The sequence below is a fragment of the Lissotriton helveticus genome, chromosome 8 (assembly GCF_964261635.1).
Source record: "Lissotriton helveticus chromosome 8, aLisHel1.1, whole genome shotgun sequence".
Lineage (NCBI taxonomy): Eukaryota > Metazoa > Chordata > Amphibia > Caudata > Salamandridae > Lissotriton > Lissotriton helveticus.
Genome location: NC_136069.1, coordinates 471,114,705 through 471,129,704, shown reverse-complemented (window position 1 = coordinate 471,129,704; position 15,000 = coordinate 471,114,705). Strand labels below are relative to the sequence as shown.

Here is a 15,000-nt window from a genome sequence, read left to right as displayed (position 1 = left end):
ATATTATTCTGTAGGGGGAGGCCCCGGTCGCCTCCCCCTCAACTGAAGTGGGACAACTACGCAGAGATCCTCAAGCACAAGCCAGACTGGCCTTTTAAAAGTAAATTGAGAGTAGCAGACTTCCAAAGACAGTCGCAGTCGTCCTACTGGCTACTACAACAATCTTTTTTAGGGAGAGGCTGCGGGGGTGGTGTTGGACCAAGTGCATCCAGTGCTGCCTCCTGTACAGGCAGGCTCAGGATAGGGAGGACAAGGGCCTACACAAGCAGCTACAGTGAATGTTCCTGGCAGCTGGTTACCAGCAACATGATTTGGCAATATCACTGCATTCTTGATAAGCTCTCTGCAAAATATGACTGACTTACATGGCAGTTCATTATGTACATAGTTCTTTGTCGTATGTTTAGATCTTGGTTTGGTAATATTACCTTATAATTATAAGGTCTATTTAGACGTAAAGTCTCATTATTAAAATATTATTACATTAGCCGATGCTCCTTGTGAAGAAAGGGACTGCACAACACAGCAGATAGTCTCAGAAGAATCTATTCAATTTCAAAGTTAGAGTCCATGTCTTGCAACCATCAGGTAAGGTCGAGGCTCTGCAACTGCCAAAAATGGTCATTGAAAACCAAACATTCCCAAGAAGCCCTAAACATGGAACCCCTTAAGAACACAGCCAGTCTCAAGGCGCAGCTAGATGGGCAATTACCATGCTACTTGTAGATGTTTAATAAAATTATACTCACCAAATGTCCCCATTTTGATAGCTGTAAAGTGTATCCTGTTATCTGTCACCAATTCTCTCGGTGCACCCTCAATCTGAAAAAATTATTTTCAAAAAACGTAATCACTGAAGTAACAGTATTAAGGACTACAACAAACTCAAAATAAACCCACTTAAAAAATACTCTTGCAAAGTGTAGCAGCCGTAACTCATACATCAGCCAGTAAAGGGACAGAATGCAGGGGAGATGCAAAACTCCTCCAATGTTTATAAGAAAGGAGAAGCATTCTACAGTTATCAATCCATTTGCTAACTTGGCTATCCAAAGAAGGCCACCAAAAATATTGCTTCAGATTTTTAGAAGTGCTCCCAATACCCAAATGACCAGCGGGAGCTAATTTAATCAGAGACTCTCAAACTGGCACTGAGTATACATAAATCATTCCACTTAGTAACACCCTTGACTTAAACTTGACGAAAGGTCTCACATCCACCTCCAGATTCCCTTAACTACGCCAACTAGATCTCAGCTTTGCAGGGCACCATCCAAACACAAAGCTTCCAACCAATTAGACATGGAAGTGCCTCCCTTGCCTTCAAACAAATCCTCCACAAAAGCCACAACACATTTGACTTCATTAGTACTGTCCGTTGTCATATATAATTCCAGAGGCATCCTGGAAAGGCAGTCCGCCCTGCTGTTCTTACCACCAGGAATATATTTGTTGCTAAACATATATTCCCGCAACTGTGAAAGAAGACTCAGAAGTCTCGAAGACGCTTTGCCAACAACATTACCGTCCAAAATATAAATTAATGGTTTGTGATCAGTATAGATTTCAAACACTGTACTTCACAAAAAAATGTTTTACATTTCTCCATAATTCAACAACACGTCAGAGCCCCCCTTTCAATGGTACTATAGTTACACTTGGTAAGACTCGAAAAGCAAAATGCAAATGCCACTGTTTGTTCTTTACAGCCAATCCACTGAGACAATACTGCACCTAAACTAACATGGCTGGCATCAACTGACAAAAACACATTTCCTTCCTGCCATAAAAGGAGAAAGCGCAGATGCAGAAGTGATCACCTCCTTAATTTTAGTAAAAGCTTTATCAGCACGTTTGTCCCAAAAATACTTTCACACCTTTATTGAGCAGGGCATGCAACAGTTGAACAACACATGCATGACCCTTTATGAACCTAGAATAATATTCACTGTGGCCTAACAAAGGATATTTTTTTCCTTGAGTGATGTGGCCTCCTCAATAGCTTGAATTAACGGAAGTTTGGGATTAATACCTTCAGAAGTGATTCTGTGTCCTAAATAGTCCAGTTCTTAAATCAAAAAAATAATGTATCAACCCTGAACGTAATGCCTACATCCTTGAAAATTGACAATACCTTTTCTAAGATGGCATCATGCTTTTCCACATGCTTTACAACATTTAAGGAAAGGACTGGATTCCACTTATGCCATCCAAAAGCGTGTCCATAAATTTCTGGAAAACGCTTGCCACAGAAGCTAACCCAAAAGACAAGCATAGAAATTTGAATGCATCAAACTGTGTTATGAATGTGGTTAAGTCCTCCGATTCCGCCGCCAAGGAGATCAGATGATAAGCAAAATGCAAATCAATGGGCAAAAGAATTCTGGTTTCTCCGAGGTTGGCCAACAGTTCCTGTACCTTGGACAAAGTATGACAATCAACCACAATATTGTTAATCGTGAGGAGATTAGAACATAAACGGATTTTATTCTGTTTTTTCCACACAAAGGCCTAACCGATTCTGCAGAATCAGTAGATTGTATGCCTTCAGATGTAAATTTTTGCAACAAAGCCTTGAGACCATCTCTCACACTGAGAGGAACTAGCCAGAGCTTATGTACCACATTACAGCATTTGGTTCGAGTTTGATCTTGTGTTAAAGTTTCTCATAGACCCAATACGGTCACAAAACAGGACCGGAAAAATTTGAAAAAGCCCAGTGCAGTGAAAGTGTTCACAGGAATAGATTCATTAAAGAAAACGGTGACATTGGGAAACATCATTAGCGTATCAGAACCAGGAAATAACATAAGACCCATTTTAGCCAAATCCTGCCAACCCAGTAAGTTCTTTCCCTTTAATTCAACATATACCTTGGTAAGGGTAGTTCTTCCTAAACACCTTATGGACTTAAAAAAAGTATGCCAAAAAATTAATATCATGCCCACCGAAAACTTTGGGTTTAATGTCTGGCATACTGAGAAGAAAGCTCTTGCTTCAATTGACACGAAATACCACATCCAAGATGATGGTATCAGGGGCACAAGAGTCGGCCAACATGGTCAAAGTGGTCTTGCCAATTTGTACCTCACATTAAAGACCTTTTACTTTACCCTGTGAAATGATAGTACCTTTGCTTTCCAAACAAGGAGAAGCCTGATTGGTGAGAACATTAGACTAATTAGTGATACAATCATCAACATCCACATTATTAACTTTCATGAATGACTGCCCGCCCCTGCTGGAAGTGACACACTTTCCTGCCTTTATTACAATGTTTACCTAAGGGAAGGCAACTTAGATTGTAGCCAATATGCAATTTTAAGCCACATCTAAAGCAAACAGGTTGATTTTTCTTGGGCACACTCTTAAAAGATTTGTCCTAAACTGAGATTTTTTAGATAAAATTATTCCCAAAAGAATTCAGAAAAATAACAGTGCGCAAATGCAGGCCCCCTGGTTCACTAGTGTTCTACTAATGCTAAAAAAAGAATCTAAAAGAAAGGAAAGAATCTGGAGGAAGCACTATGATACAGCCAGAAAACAATGTTTATAAGCACACTGTAAACAAGCATTTGCAATGCAATAGGTCTCGCATTAGGAAGGTTTGAGCTATTGGTATTGTAAACGACAATTTTTTTTTATGTGCTGGTTTTGAAAATAGCTAAATTAATAGCTTTGTCATTTACAATGCCAATAGTTTTAACTTTCGCAAATGTGACACCTATAGCATTTGTAACGCAATATGTGTTGTATTTACATGACTTAGATTTATTGATATTACAAATAACAATGGCTTGTACTTTTTTAAATAATTAATACTTAAAAAAAGTTATTGTCATTTATTATAATGGCAATAGCTTAAACTTTTGTAAATAACTTTTGTGAAGATTATGTTCATTGTATTTTATTATGACGAAAATCCAAGAACAGAAGTGAAATATTAACATCTTTTTGAGACATTGGTAATAAAGCTTGAACCACTGAGAGAACATATTTGAACCAGTTGTTGTTGAATGGTTACACAGATTGATGCTGTGGTGGGCCTGAGTGATGTTGTTGTGGCGACGAGTGATGCTGTGGCGTTCAGTGATGCTGTGGTAGCGCATCGTGGTGTTGTGGTGCCCCTGAGTGATGTTGCGGTGCCCCTGAGTGATGCTGCGGTGCCCCTGAGTGATGCTGCGGTGCCCCTGAGTGATGCTGCGGTGCCCCTGAGTGATGCTGCGGTGCCCCTGAGTGATGCTGTCGTGCCCCTGAGTGATGCTAGTAAGTGCGATAGATAGAGTGAGTGCGATAGATAGATGGAGGGAGGGCGATACATAGATAGAGTGAGGCACTGAGTGAGATTTGGAGTATGTTGCATTGAGTGCAGTGTGATTATGTGGCGCGTAATTATGTGGCACTGAGTGGGTTTTTGAGTGTATGTTGTAGTCAGTAGAGTGTAATTTTGTGGTGTGTAATTATGTGGCACTGAGTGGCATTTGGAGTGTATGTTGCATTGAGCGCAGTGTAATTATGTGGCGTGTAATTCTAAAGGCACTGAGTGGTATTTGTAGTGTATGTTGCATTGAGCGTAGTGTAATTATGTGGCGTGTAATTATGTGGCACTGAGTAGTATTTGGAGTGTATGTTGCATTGAGTGCTGTGTAATTATGTGGCACTTAGTGGGATTTGGAGTGTATGTTGTATTCAGTAGAGTGTAATTGTGTGGCATGTAATTATGTGGCACTGAGTGGTATTTGGAGTGTATGTTTCATTGAGTGCTGTGTAATGATGTGGTGTGTAATTATGTGGCACTGAGTGGGATTTGGACTATGTTGCATTGAGTGCAGTGTAATTATGTGCCACAGTGGTATTTGGAGTGTATGTTGCATTGAGTGCAGTGTAATTATGGGGCGTGTAATTATGTGGCACTGAGTGGGATTTGGAATGTATGTTGCATTGAGTGCTGTGTAATTATGTGGCGTGTAATTATGTGGCACTGCGTGGGATTTGGAGTGTATGTTGTATTCAGTAGAGTAATTGTGTGGCGTGTAATTATGTGGCACTGAGTGGTATTTGGAGTGTATGTTGCATTGAGCGCAGTGTAATCATGTGGCGTGTAATTATATGGCACTGAGTGGTAGTTGGAGTGTATGATGCACTGACCGTAGTGTAATTATGTGGCATTTAATTATTTGGCACAGAGTGGTATTTGGAGTGTATGTTGCATGGAATGCTGTGTAATTATATGGCGTGTAATTATGTGGCACTGAGTGGGATTTGGAGTATATGTTGTATTGAGTGCAGTGTAATTATGTGGCGTGTAATTTTGTGGCACTGAGTGGTATTTGGAGTGTATGTTGCATTGAGTGCAGTGTAATTATGTGGCGAGTAATTATGTGGCACTGAGTGGGATTTGGAGTGTATGTTGCATTGAGTGCAGTGTAATTATGTGGCGTGTAATTATGTGGCACTGAGTGGTATTTGAAGTGTATGTTGCATTGACTACTGTGTCATTATGTGGAGCGTAATTATGTGGCACTGAGTGGGATTTGGAGTGTATGTTGCAGTGAGCCCAGTGTAATTATGTGGCACTCAGTGGGATTTGGAGTGTATGTTGCATTGAGTGCAGTGTAATTATGTGGCGGGTAATTATGTGGCACTGAGTGGTATTTGGTGTATTTTGCATTGAGTGCTGTGTAATTATGTGGCGTGTAATTATGTGGCACTGAGTGGGATTTGGAGTGTATGTTGTATTAAGTAGAGTAATTGTGTGGCCTGTAATTATGTGGCACTGAGTGGTATTCGGAGTGTATGTTGCATTGAGCGCAGTGTAATTACGTGGCGTGTAATTATATGGCACTGAGTGGTAGTTGGAGTGTATGGTGCATTGAGCGTAGTGTAATTATGTGGCGTTTAATTATGTGCCACTGAGTGGTATTTGGAGTGTATGTTGCATTGAGTGCTGTGTAATTATGTGGCGTGTAATTATGTGGCACTGAGTGGGATTTGGAGTATATGTTGCATTGAGTGCAGTGTAATTATGTGGCGTGTAATTATGTGGCACTGAGTGGTATTTGGAGTGTTTGTTGCATTGAGTGCAGTGTAATTATGTGGCGTGCAATTATGTGGCACTGAGTGGGATTTGGAGTGTATTATGCATTGAGTGCTGTGTAATTATGTGGCGTGTAATTATGTGGCACTGAGTGGGATTTGGAGTGTATGTTGGATTGAGCGCAGTGTAATTATGTTTGGTGTAATTATGTGGCACTGAGTGGGATTTGGAGTGTATGTTGCATTGTGCGCAGTGTAATTATGTGGAGTGTCGTCATCATCATCATAAAAACTTTTATTCGGTTACATCTTATAGAAACCATAAAAAGTGCAGAGATAAAACAGTACAAGTAAAAAACCACAGTATCAGAGTACATTTTAAAAACAGAAGTCGTTTAAAACCATTGCTAACAATAATTCATTGGCAAACATTTGAATTACAGCGAATTTTTAAACATGATTTTAAGAAACAAGCTACGCATTTAGCAGTATATTGGGAATCCAAAAACTGCAGAGCCAGATAAGCGGCCCGACATGATCTCAGGCCCATTTTTCGCAGTAAGGGAATAATCCAGCGCTTGCGAGGAAGCTCATAGTATCTACAAAACAGTGTTACATGCATCGTAGACTGGGATGATATGCCATCGCAAGGGCATTTCATTGGATTAAGTGACCAGTCCTGCTCTTTTGGAAATGTAACTAGGCGGAAAAAAGAATTAAATCGAAACCTAATTAATACATATTTTTCGTAGATAGTTAGATGGAATGTTAAGTATGGTTGAATACCCAAAGCAGTCTGGACTGATAGGATCTGTACGTTTGAGGTTTTACTTATTTCTTTGGAAAGACGTAGTTCCCTAAGGTGGGATAGGCATAGTTTTTTCAAGTCCTTCCTAGAGAAGTCCGTCATCATGGAAGGTTCTAAGAAATAAGATGTACAGTCCAAGTCCTTAAGGAAGTTGGACACGTACAGAAGCCATGGGATTTTACTCCAGTTTGCCAGGGCCAAACAACCGATTATCAGTGAGCGGGTTAGATGGCATTGTGTTTTGGTCCATATACGTGGAGTGTAATTATGTGGTCCCCCCAAAACAGTATCCATAGCGATGTAATTCTCTTTCCAATGAATATTGCAGTGAAGTCAGAAGCAATACATTTGTTAATGTATACATATATGGGAAACTGTAACTTTAAAGTAAGAGAGTGCATATATTTTACGCAATAGATATAAATAAACAACTGGTTTTAACATGACAGTTATCACCTCTTCATTTAGAAGGATCAACCTACTGTATGTTTACATAATCAAACCCAATATACAAGGCATATCAAGAAAAAAATTAATAAGAAGGAGGACACTACTTCTGAACTGTGATAGATCAATTGATCATCAAGGAAGTGCATCGAGGAAGTGCGTCAAGGAGCGCGACCGCTCTAGACTGCGAATTAACCTTAGGCCAGAGAGGATGCAGAAAACAAACCGTAATAGTCGGTATTTAAGCATGTTTGAGCAGTTTAGTGTGGAAGGATTAGTTACTTACCTGTAATCCTAGTTCTCTTCCAGGGGTATCCTCATCAAAGTCATAAGCATTAGAATATTCCCGCCCATGCGCGGGACCCCGGAAACAATATATTATATGTGCCCCACATATATATAGACATATATATATAAATATATATATATATATAAAAATAAGCAATTGCAGCCAAATAAAACAACAGAGCTGTAATATGCTGTGAAGAATTTCCACCATACAGTGTATTTTGCATTAGAAACATGAGAAACAACACCAATGCTTGTTTAGAAACTGTTTTAATGCTTAAAAAACAGTAGAAATTCTCATAACACACTGTAAACATATACAGCTCCCAGGCTGCATTGCAAATCCCCAGTCTAAAAAGACTGAAAAGCTAACCTGTAGCTGAATGTACTAAAACTGACGCTGTGCCTTTAAGGCACCTCTGCCCCTAGCTTCCCATCATGCCTCAGGGGTTACAGTTAGGTCAGTTGTTCTTTTCGGAGACTGAAAACCAAACCATGGTAATAACAGGTTAAAAACATCTCCTATGTAATAAACAAAATCCTTTGCCCGGGGAGGCGGGAGGGTTGCTTATGACTTTGATGAGGATACCCCTGGAAGAGAACTAGGATTACAGGTAAGTAACTAATCCTTCTCTTCCAGGGGATCCTCATCAATAGTCATAAGCATTAGAATAGAGTAGCGAGCCTCACCTCATCCCTGCGGGCAAAGGAATCAACAGATAACATTCATATCCGTAGGCCCCAGAATAGGCCTTACTCTACCCAAAAAGGTTTCTCAAGGAGGCTTGTCCTACTTGAGAATCCGCTCTGGAATCAGACTCTAGGCAATAATGCCTTGTAAAGGTATGGACTGATTTCCATGTCGCAGCCTTGCATATTTCTGACATAGGAATGTCATGCAAAAAAGCTATTGTGGCTGCTTTCCCTCTAGTGGAATGAGCTTTGGGTGATTGCAACAAAGGTTTGCCAGCCAGTTGGTATGCTAGTTTAATACAAGAGACAATCCATCTGGAGATGGATCTTTTGGCTGCTGCAAACCCGGTCCTCATTGCACCATAATTGACAAAGAGTTGGTCTGTCTTTCTGGTGTCCTTCGTTCTTTCTAGGTAAAACTTTAGCACCCGTTTAAGATCTAACGAGTGCAACGACCTCTCAGCTGGGGTCGATGGGTTAGGAAAGAAAGAAGGAAGGGTAATCGTTTGATTTATATGAAAATCCGATACCACCTTTGGAAGGAAAGATGGGTGAGCCCTCATTACCACTCTGTTGTGGTGAAACACAGTGTAAGGTTCCTTGGTGCAGAGTGCTTGTATCTCGCTAACCCTGCGCGCAGAGGTTATTGCCACCAAGAAGGCCGCCTTCCAAGTGAGATGCTGCAAGGAGGCCTTGTGTATAGGCTCAAACGGTGTAGACATCAGTCTGGAGAGAACCAGGTTCAACTCCCAGGGAGGAGAAGGATTTCTCACAGGTGGATAGACCTTCTTTAATCCCTGAAGGAAATCCTTCACTACTGGGACCTGAAAAAACGATGTTTGTGTAGGTGATTTTCTGTACGCTACTATGGCGGATAGATGAACCCTAATAGAAGCGTATTTCAACCCTGATGTCGCTAAGTATAGGAGGTATGGCAGGACTACCTCTTCTTGTCCTTTGGTGGGATCAAAGCCATTGTCCTTACACCAAATGAAAAATCTTTTCCACTTGAACGCATAAGACGTCCTTGTGGAAGGTCTCTTTGCCTCTCTTAAAATATTCATACATTCCGGAGGCAGATTTAAGTGTCCATATTGCAAGACCTCAGGAGCCATGCAGTCAGGTTCAGCGACGGGAGATTGGGATGCAGGATCCTCCCGTCCATCTTGCTCAGTAGGTCTGGCCTGCACGGCAGACGTCTGTGTGGACACAGCGACAGATGTAACAGATCTGGATACCACCATTGTCGCGGCCAATCCGGAGAAATTAGGATCATGTCCATGCTCGATCTGATGAGCTTGGCCACCACCTTCGGAATCAGTGCCAGAGGGGGAAAAGCATAAGCGAACATTCCTGTCCACTCCAGCAGGAGAGCGTTCCCTTGCGTCCCTGGCCGGTGGAACCTGGACGCGAAGGCGTGGCATTTGGCGTTTTCGTCGTCCGCAAATAAGTCTATGTCTGGACGACCCCAGCAACGGAAGAGTTCTTCGACCACTTCGTTGTTTAGCACCCAGTCTGGCTGATCTTCGAAGTGCCTGCTGAGTGCGTCTGCTTTTGTGTTTAGCTCGCCTGGAAGGTGCACTGCCACCACCGACAGTCCCCGAGCCAGAAGCCAGTGCCAGATTGTCTGGGCCTCCAGAGACAGAGGGCGAGATCGAGTTCCTCCCTGCTTGTTCAGATAGAACATAGTTGTAGTGTTGTCCGTCTGAACCAGGACTTTGTCCGTTGTTATTGCTGGAAAGAACGCTTTGAGCGCCAGATGAACTGCTCGAAGCTCCAGCATGTTGATGTGGTATGTCTGAAGGTTGGTCGACCAGCGACCCTGAATCTGAAGATGACCCATGTGAGCACCCCAGCCTTCTAGAGATGCGTCCGTTACCACAGACAGCGAAGGAAGAGGTTGCTGAAAAGGAACTCCCTGCAGGATATTCCGAGGGCGAGTCCACCACTGTATTGAGGTCAGTGCTGCTTGAGACAGGATGATTCGATCCTCCCAATCTCCAGTCGCTTGGTCCCACTGATCCTCCACAGACTCTTGTAGAGGCCGCATCCTCAACCTGGCGTTCGGTATTAGGAAGATGCAGGACGCCATGGAGCCCAACAGAGACGCTACGTCTCGCACCTTTGGACGAGGAACCTGAAGTAACTTTTTGCATTTTTGTCCCATGGAAGATAGTCTCTCTTGCGAAGGAAACGCTCTTCCTAAATTTGTGTCTAGAACTGCTCCCAGATAGTGGATAGTTTGCGTGGGCTGCAGGATCGATTTTTCTGAGTTCACATGGAGGCCGAGCCTGTGTAGCTGTTGGAGACACAGGTGACAGTCTTTGGTGGCTTGACGAGGTGACGAACTCTTCAGGAGCCAGTCGTCTAGATATGGGTACACAAAGAGACCTTTTTTGTGTAGACACGCCGCTACCACTGCCATGCACTTGGTGAAGACCCTTGGTGCGGATTTGAGTCCGAAAGGAAGCACTTTGAACTGGTAATGCTTGGACCCTACCAGGAACCTCAAGTACTTTCGATGACCTGGTGTAATAGGAATGTGGAAGTACGCGTCTTGTAAATCCACCGAACACATCCAATCTCCGATTTGTAGATGAGGACATATTTGGTGGAGTGCCAACATGCGAAACTTCTCTTTGACCACCACTTTGTTGAGGAATCGAAGATCCAAAATCGGTCTGAATTTTCCTTCTTGGTCTTTTTTGGGGACAAGGAAATATCTTGAGTACACTCCTTTCCCCCTTTGGGATAGGGGTACCTCTTCGATTGCGTTTTTCTTTAAGAGGACGCTCACTTCCCTTTTGAGGAGCTCTAGTTGGTACGAGCAAGACTTTTTTGGAGGAGTCGGTTGTGGTTTCTTCCTGAAACGTAGCGCATATCCATTGCGCAGTATATTCAGCACCCACCGATCTTTCGTGATGCTGACCCACTCTGCCAGATGTTGTGCAGCACTTCCTCCCACTGGAGTGGGTAACGGTGTCAGAGGAAGCCACTGCTCAGGCCTTGCCACCTCTAGGTGTGGTAGAGGACTGATGATGTCCGCCTCTACCTCTGCTCGACCTTCCACCTCTGTATTGTGGCTTTCCTTGTGGCTTGTTTTGAGACCATTGAGGGGTTTGAACCCTCTGTTGGCCTCCCCGGTTTTTGTTGGTCTTGAAGCGTCGTTTGAACGGTGCTTTCTGTTTTTCCAGACCTACTGCCTTTACTGTGTCTAACTCAGTCTTCATACGGGCCATTTCCTGATCGGCATGCTCCCCGAAGAGTGAAGATCCGGAAAAAGGCAGATTGAGGATGCGCTGCTGTGCATCTGGTTTGAGCCCAGTTAAACGCAGCCAAGAGGATCTCCTCGCACATATCCCATGTGAGTAGTTATGTCCAGCTAGGAGGGCGTTATCCGCTGATGAACTAATCATTTGGTTTGCCACCAAACAGCCCTCCGTCACTGTCTCCTCAAAGTCCTTCTGGTCCTCCTTGGGCAATTTCCCTTTGAATCGTTCCATGGAGTCCCATAGGGCCCTATCGTACCTTCCCAGAAGGGCTGATGCACTAGAGACTTTCAGGGATGAAGCTGCTGTGCTGCATACCTTGCGTCCCCAAGAATCTTGCGTCTTGCTGTCTTTGTCAGGAGGAACTGATGAAGAAGGAGCGACTGTGTGATTCTTCTTAGCTGAGGCTACAATAACTGAGTCCGCCGCAGGCTCACCTTTAACAAAGATAGGATCTGAGTCGGCCGGCCTATATTTTTTCTGGATACGTGCCGGTACTGCCCTGATCGTTGCTGGCGTGAGGAAAACCTCTTTGATTGGGTCCATTATTCCTGGAACTAATGGGAGCAACGGCCGTGTATATGATTTGTGATGAAGGGTCTCAAAAATCACAGTAGTGAACACCTCTGGAGTGGTCATCTCTATATTCAGTTTGTGAGCACCCCTTTGCAAGACGTCCAGATATGTGTTGACGTCGTCAAGAGGGGAAGCTCTTGAGCGAGGGCTGTCTGCCAGCGTTGGAGAGTAATCCCTTTTAGAAGATCCAGGTGAAGATGGAGGGGAGGATGATGGAGTCCTTCTCCTGTGGTGAAAATGCTCCTTCCTCACCGGTGATCTCCTAGGTCGTTCCTCCCTTCGAGGAGAACGTGATACCTTCTGATGTACTGGAGATCTCGATCTCTCAGTCCGTACCTCCTTTCTCGGTGTTCTAGATCTGGGTTGCTCCCTCCTTGGCGATCGGGAGACCCTAGGGGCATGCGACCTGTCCGCTCCTCTCTCTCGTGAGCGTGATCGGTGAATGGCAGGACTCTGTCCATCTGCCTCTTCTGCTTGCTGAAGAGGGGACCTGTGGACTGGACTCAAGTACCTTTGAAGTCTCTCTGGTGCCTTAGAATCCTTCCAATTACTCAAAGGAGCATACCATCTTGGCGAGAGTCTTATATGTGAAGTGTACCCCCGCTGGGGACTCTTTTGTACCGGACTCCTACTCCTAGAAGATGACCCCGTGGAACCCGAGGCACTTGAGGAGGAATGGAGTGAAGCAGATTGTGTCACTAGGACTGTCGAAGGCACCGAAGGAGATCTCCGTCTCACCGGTGTTGGAGGACGTCTCAAAAGCCTTTCCCTCGACGTCGAACGCCTCTGCGGCGTCGACGGGGTGACCACCTTCGGCGTTGAATGCTTCGGCGTTGACCTGTGGTCTCTCGACGTCGATCGGCGATGATGTGCCGACGACGGAGTCTTCTCCCTCGACGTCGAACGGCGTTGCCCTGCCGTCGACGAAGGTCTCGACGTCGAACGGCGTTGCCCTGCCGTCGACGAAGGTCTCGACGTCGAACGGCGTTGCCCTGCCGTCGACGGAGCTCTCGACGTCGACCGACGTTGATCTGTCGGCGACGGAGATGGCAATCTCGACCTGGCATGTGGCGACGGCGGAGGATCGGACATCCTCGACGTCGAGCGCCGACGTGCCTTCGATGATCCCTTCCTCGACGACGATCGTCCGAGGGGGCTCTTGCTCCTCGACGCCGAGCGCCTCCGTGGAGACGTCGGCGGAGGTGTCACACTCTTCGAAGCCTGTCGACGTCGAGACGACGGCGAGTGTGACCTGTCTCTCGACGCCGACCGTCGCCTGGTTGACGGCGGCGGAGTTGACTTATGTCCCGACGTCGATCTTCTCGTCGACGGCGATCTCGTGGCTTCTCTCGACGCCGATCGTCACCTAGTTGACGACGGCGGAGCCTTCTTCGACGACGGCGAACTTCTTTTCGACGACGATTTCCTCATAGACGCCGATCTCGACGTCGACGGAGCTTTTTCTCTCGAACTGTCCATCAGATGTCGTTTTTTCAGCGCCAAGCCCGGTGCTGAGGTTGATGGACGCTCTGACTTGCCTTTGGAGGGAGTTCTGGGTCTCTTTGAACTCTTCCTCTCCGTAGATCTTCCTCTCATGGATCTCTGGGCCAGACCATAGAGCCTGTTCCTCTCTCTGTCTTTAAGAGTTCTGTCAGACAGATTTTTACAATGGGAACAGTCTTTAGGATCATGATCCTCTGGCAAGCATAAAATACAGACCTCATGAGAGTCCGTTTTTGCCTTCTTGTGGCCACAAGAAGGGCAATCATCAAATAATGAGGGCCTCCTGACAGGAAAACCTCACAAAAAATTGACTGCTAAGCAGTTATTTACTTGACTCTGATTTGAAAAGTCAAAGTAAATCAAAAAATTGTTCTTCTGAAGATTTTCTGACTGAAAAAGGCAGAAAAATGTGGAGCTGAGTATCCAGGGTCCTTCCTGAAGGAGCCGGAAAGAACAACTGACCTAACTGTAACCCCTGAGGCATGATGGGAAGCTAGGGGCAGAGGTGCCTTAAAGGCACAGCGTCAGTTTTAGTACATTCAGCTACAGGTTAGCTTTTCAGTCTTTTTAGACTGGGGATTTGCAATGCAGCCTGGGAGCTGTATATGTTTACAGTGTGTTATGAGAATTTCTACTGTTTTTTAAGCATTAAAACAGTTTCTAAACAAGCATTGGTGTTGTTTCTCATGTTTCTAATGCAAAATACACTGTATGGTGGAAATTCTTCACAGCATATTACAGCTCTGTTGTTTTATTTGGCTGCAATTGCTTATTTTTATATATATATATATTTATATATATATGTCTATATATATGTGGGGCACATATAATATATTGTTTCCGGGGTCCCGCGCATGGGCGGGAATATTCTAATGCTTATGACTTTGATGAGGATCCCCTGGAAGAGAACAAGGATATACGCTTTAAGCAATGAATGAGAAACGTTTGTCAAAGAAAAGTAGTATGTTTTTAAAAAAAAGTCCGACAAATGTTAGCGGGAGCGGCTGCCATGGAGTAATGCAGCAACACTTACTTGTCTATCACGAATTAACCTTAGGCCAGAGAGGATACAGTAAATAAAGCGTAGTAGTCCGTATTTGAACGTGTTTGGGCAGTTTAGTGTGGAACAAAGATATACGCTTAAACAGTAAATGGGTAACCGTTTGGCAAAGAAAGATGGTCAGTTGTCATAACGAGAAAGTGAAACCGAGGGGAGGAGATTTTGAGGCCAAGCAAAACAAAACAGATTAGAGGGGGAAGCAAATGGTGAGCATTTTGCGGCCGCTTTGATGTTATCAGTTGCCGCGCAGCTCACTGAGAACATCAAAGCGGACGCAAAATAGCTCCCAAAGCTGCAAGCGGACTAATGGTGCGCGCGCC

The 15,000-nt window shown here is 44.3% G+C and overlaps 1 protein-coding gene across 11 annotated transcripts in view; it reads right to left on the bottom strand.

Moving 5' to 3' along the window:
• LOC144772799 (uncharacterized) overlaps positions 1 to 15,000 on the bottom strand; it is a 492,737-nt gene that overhangs the window by 448,464 nt on the left and 29,273 nt on the right. For all 11 annotated transcript variants that reach the window (XR_013599850.1, XR_013599851.1, XR_013599845.1 and 8 more), the window contains exon 2: positions 750 to 822. Coding sequence is in view for 1 of the 11 variants with exons in the window: in XM_078657374.1 (XP_078513500.1) it covers positions 750 to 822 (73 nt within the window). In the remaining 10 variants the exon portion in view is untranslated. The remainder of the gene's footprint in view (positions 1 to 749; positions 823 to 15,000) is intronic.